We start from the raw sequence: 5,313 nt of genomic DNA, 5'->3' as shown, positions 1-5,313 counted from the left end.
CTGCTACAGCCAACAACGCCTTCAGCTGTATGCAGGTTGTGTTTTACACTCTAATCTGGCTACACACATTGTTCATTATTTCCAATGAAGTACTTAAAAAACTTGTAAAGAAAGAGAGGCTGCTCTAGACAAGACATCACGTTTGTCAAACCAGTCAAATGATGAGGATTATACAGGGAGACAAATTTATTTCAAATTCAAAGCAAAATCCAAAAATATCATCAATTGTCTAGTTTGAAGGTTTTTCTCAATATGAACGTCCTGAATCTTTAAAAGAGAGTTTTAAGGTTATTTTATTGTATAATTGTTTGTGTTTTTCTGTTCAGTTCATTTTTCATTTCACAAGGTTCTGGAGCCAGAAGAGAGTGTCCACAAGTTTCTGTGTGCAGGATGTGAAACCCCTTTAGACTTTAGCGCCACCTGGTGACAGCATCAAGAACGACAGCAGTGTACTCGCCCAAATAATCTAACAAACCACCTTCGGTGCATAGGAGAGGTTTGAACTGCTTTGTTCACGTCACAATCTTGTGATGCTTCGTCAGACTGCTAAACACACCTGTAGCTTAAAAAAAACAACTGGGAAAAGTGAAATCATTTACATTTAATTGATTCCATAAACGTTCTTCTGTGAAATGTAAAAAGTATATTGCCTCAGATTGTTCTTTATCTGTGTAACATCTCTTTTAGTTTGGTTTGGACAGTAACACAGAGAGAACTGCGGCACGTTCAGCCCCGATGAACACAATGTTTTAGACAAAACAAAAATCTACTTTATGTCGGCTGGCAGGGTTTGCTTCGCCACATTAGTCAATAAACCAGTGGTTCTCAAATCTGGCGGCAGTACGGTCACGAGTGGGACTTTTGTTTCTACCTTACCAAAGAGGAAGAGAAGAAAATCTCTTGTCACACTTTATTAATGCTCAGAATGAGTCATAGCATCGATGTCTCCCTACAGAACGAATCATGTCCGTCACACACTGAGCACATGCTCACGTCCTACGATGACAGGAAAAATCACAAAGTGCTGTTTCCTTTGTAGATCGTTTCTTCTGGATATTTTTAGAGGCCTGAAGAGGTAAAACTGTACAGTATTAAATATCTGAGTTGACTTAACCTGACATTAATAAAATGTATGTATTTACATCAAGTAATCGTAAAAGACTCGTTGTTTCCACTAAATTGCCGTATGATGTTTTACAGTGTAGATGTTTTGTCCTTTTTCATCAATCAGTGACTTCTGTTTATTCACTATATTTCAGAAATATATGAAATATATGAAATATGGCTGCAGTGAATTCAGTCTCATCTGTGTATATAACACAATCTGATCACAAACTGTCTATTTTTCCTTATTATTCCTGCATTTTCTGCTGTTTCCGCTGGTTTCTCAGCCTGTTTCTCACAGTAGGAAGCTTCGTGTTTTGTACTGATGTCATGACATCGGGACAGACGGACCTACGATGGCCTCAACGCTCACACTGCTGAACACAAACAGAAATGAAACAAGGACTCTCAACATGCTGATGCTGAATACTTACTGCAGTAAATCAAGTCAGAGTGTGCGTTTGCAGCGGTTACAGTGCAGCTGACTGGTCCACCTGCAGCTCTTCATGTTCACTGTGAACTAATAGAGGTTCACTGCACACATGTAGGGCCTCTTCAGGTGACACTGCTCGTCGTTCCACAGGGCCCAGTCTGGAAAACAGAAACAACATGTGATTCAGTGTCAGTGGGGTTTTAGTGAAGCTCTCAACTCATTCATCCACATCCCTCTCTCTCTTCCTGTTTCTCTAATCAGCTGATCATGGGCGTTTACTCTCTCACTATCCAACAGCCAATCATATTGCTGCTGCCGAAACTTAAATCTGTTCTCCTCTCGCTTGCTGTCAGCTCGCCATTCACCTCCAGTCATCACATTCAGTGTCCGTGTTGAGCTCCATCCTTTCACCACCACCAGCGTCTGGACTCCATACAGGGTATCCTATACTACTCAAGGCTACTCAAGGTCGCGATGGGGTCTATCGCCAAACACTTTCACATTTATTATCTTTATTCTGCACGTCAATACAATATTTCTTCACTCTCCTGATTGAAATGACTTAGCTAGTCAAGCTAGCTATTATTATTACTCCCACTATTATTACTATTATTTCGTGCAACAAAGCTTGTATTATAAAAATGGATCACTTTGAAACAGATCTGTTTTTAAATACTGTGGCAGAATGGGAAGCACATCTTCTTGTGTGCTGCTTTAATAAAAGTGTTCATCCTCTCTTATCTTGTCTGAGGTTCAGTAAAGCTTCTACATTCAATGATAACCTTTTGTTCACTTACGCCAGTAGTTCATCTCCACACAATACTCTTTGTACCCCAAGAAGTCTGGCTGGCCAGAAGCCCATCTGGTGAAAACCTGTTTAGTTCCATCGGTCCATTGATAAGCCATACCATAATATTTGCCCTAAAAAGAAAAAGAAGTTATTACCTGATGGTGATTACTTTGCTGTCATTCATAAGGTGTGTTTTTTCAGATGGACTATCTACTGGGTCAGCTGGTTTATGATTGCCCCAGTCTGTGGATTCTGAGGATATGAACATATCTGTACATTGTGAACAAACTTATAAAATGGTCTTTTAAACGGCAGAACTTGAACCTGAGAATCCTCCTGTTTTTAAGTTTCCTTCAGTGTCACCGTGACCGGTTGTCTGTAACTGCAGACAGGAGCTGCTCACAGCTGATTCTGCTCTCAGCTAACTCGCTGACTTCATTTTGTGTTACATCCCTCAAAGCATCATGGGAACTATAGCTCCATAACTTACAGCATCATCATCCCTTGAGGTAAGACAAAGAATAATAAAAGTTGTAACAAACCTCATTAATATTACCTTTTTTCATTAATACCAATACATATTTTACAGATATACTGTAGATTAATTTCCAGAGTTGGGACAAATTAGAGGGACAAACTGGGAATATACTGAAGATTGAACAGAAACATTCACTGCTTACCATTATCAGTTTGAGTCCGATCCAGTAAGGAGGTTTTGAGTAATGACTGTGGACTCTGTACATGATGCACACCGCTCGATTCAGCTCCACAATGTCGTGAATTGACACCAAATGACTCTTAAATCTCCCATGGCTGTACTTGTTACAGGCTTTCTGAAATCAACAGAAATAATAAGAATTCGTTTTCACCGACACTTCACCATGGCTGCATCCCAATTCCCTTATTTCCTCAGAAATTGATCCAGTCCCTTATCTTTGCCCTGAGGAGCGAGGATACACAAGACCGACTATAGAAAATGTTGAGAAAACAAAAAGATAACTTAATATCGTAGTATCTCTTTCAAATTTTCTTATGTATGTTTTATTTTTCCAGTACACATTTACATTTGAGCATTTCTTTCCTTTTTCTTTGTAACATTTGATTCTGATTATCCTGAGTACTAAAATGATAACCATTTATTTGCCAAAGGAGTTTCATCAAATCCACTTTCCTCCTCTCGTTTCGGTCACTTGCAAGAAGCATAGATGCAATAAAGGGAATTGAGATGCACCCAATGACTGTCTGAACCGTATGAGGTCACATTTATTGTCTGTAGTCTGAAGTGTGTGTTTGTTTTTAGCACCTCTGCACCCTCAAAGGACAAGTGCAGCACATCGAAGAAGGCCTTTGCACAGCGTCTGGGACCCATCTGCCACCAGACTTCATTACTGATCTTATGTTTACATGGTATGGGCGATATTTAGCTTCACACGAGGCCTTAGGATTCCCTGTAACAGAAAGAGTGATGAAGTGTCAGTTCTGTGTTCCTGTTGTCTGTATTATTTTGTGACTGTTCTTACATAATCTGTGATTATGGATAGAAAAAGAAATAAATCAAAACAAATACAAGAATAATCGAGTGCTAATTCCTCTTTAAGGCTCCCAAATCTTAAATATGTAATAGCCTTTACTTTAATTTCAGTTTTCATCTGTTTTAACATTTTGACATTATACAACAATACAAATATAACAAACTTGAATATTTTTTACAGTCTTCTATCATAATAATTCAGACATGTTTAGAAAATAGAAGCTATATATCCTGAACCCAGCTAAGATACATCTGTACGCTGATGACACAATCTTTTGTACGGTGGCTCCCTCTTTGAATAAAGCCATAGAGCTCTTTTTAATGACTGCAGCTCTCACTGTTTTAAAACTGGACCAAATAGAAGACCTTCACTCTTTCTCGCTCTAGGGAAGCTGATCTTGACATTAGAAGCTACATGTATAGAAAGAGTCACTACTTATACATACAGAGGCATATGGCTTGAGGAAAAGTTGGCTCTTTTAATGTGCATGTTGATAATCTATTGAAAAGGCTGAGGCCAAAACTGGGCTTTCCATTTGAAGCCAGAAAGAAAATTGTGCAAAGCTCATTTCTACCTGTATTAAAGTCTGGTGATGTGATTTACATGCATGCATCTTCATCCCTACTGAAAAAGAATGGATTCTGCATACCACGCTGCATTACGTTTTGTAACAAATGCAGGCTCACGCACTCACCATTGTATTTTATATGAATCTTTAGGATGGTCCTCTCTATACCAGAGGAGAAAAATACACATGTTGCTATTTTTGGCTAAGACGTTAGCTAAACTACCTACTTATATCTTCAGCCTTTTATTGTATCATACCGTCATCACATCATAGCATGTGTTTTCATGTGTTGTATGTGTTCTAACATGTGAAATGTTTTTTTGCTAGTGTTGCTGTCTTGACTACGACTCCCTGGAAGAAGAGATCTCAACAGGACCTTTCTGGCTAAATAAAGGATAAGAAAATAACCCATCTTACGTTCTTTTCCAGGCTTTTGAGACAAAATTAACAAAGTTAAACACATCAATCTGCTGCTCATCTGTACACCAGAATATTTCAGGGTTTTGTTGGGACATTTCATGGAACATCGACTCTCTTAAATCATCATAATTTGTTCAAACCAAAAGAAAATGGGGCTAACCACTTCACCAAAATGACATAGCTCAAACAGTTTTTGTATTGGTTGATTAAAATTCTTCTACTTCATGGTGTTGCAGCAGCAGTCTGTCTGACATGTTTTTAATGTACGAACCAGGATTCCCCCCTCAGGTCCTGGAGTCTGCTAGTTGTCTAAAAGTGCAGCTTTTAGTTTTAATGCTGATCTGAGAGCAGAAGTGTTGAGAATTTAAAACCTCTTTTAGCTGATTTTTTTTATTAGAATGTTTTACGGTTTATATTTGTCTTATTTTTAATTTGTAATTCACTAAAAATCTGAAACACTTTGAAT

At 38.4% G+C, this 5,313-nt stretch overlaps 1 protein-coding gene across 1 annotated transcript; it reads right to left on the bottom strand.

Moving 5' to 3' along the window:
- Positions 1–1,624: 1,624 nt before the first annotated feature.
- On the bottom strand, positions 1,625–4,478 carry LOC139284999 (C-type lectin BML-1-like). The gene is given in 6 exon segments (XM_070905420.1): positions 1,625–1,695; positions 2,335–2,458; positions 3,008–3,160; positions 3,631–3,743; positions 3,746–3,775; positions 4,463–4,478. Coding segments are annotated over 6 exon segments (507 nt in total).
- Positions 4,479–5,313: the final 835 nt, after the last annotated feature.

Source organism: Enoplosus armatus, chromosome 1 (assembly GCF_043641665.1).
Source record: "Enoplosus armatus isolate fEnoArm2 chromosome 1, fEnoArm2.hap1, whole genome shotgun sequence".
Lineage (NCBI taxonomy): Eukaryota > Metazoa > Chordata > Actinopteri > Centrarchiformes > Enoplosidae > Enoplosus > Enoplosus armatus.
The sequence above is the reverse complement of the archived record's forward strand: the minus strand, read 5'-3'. Positions and strand labels throughout refer to the sequence as shown.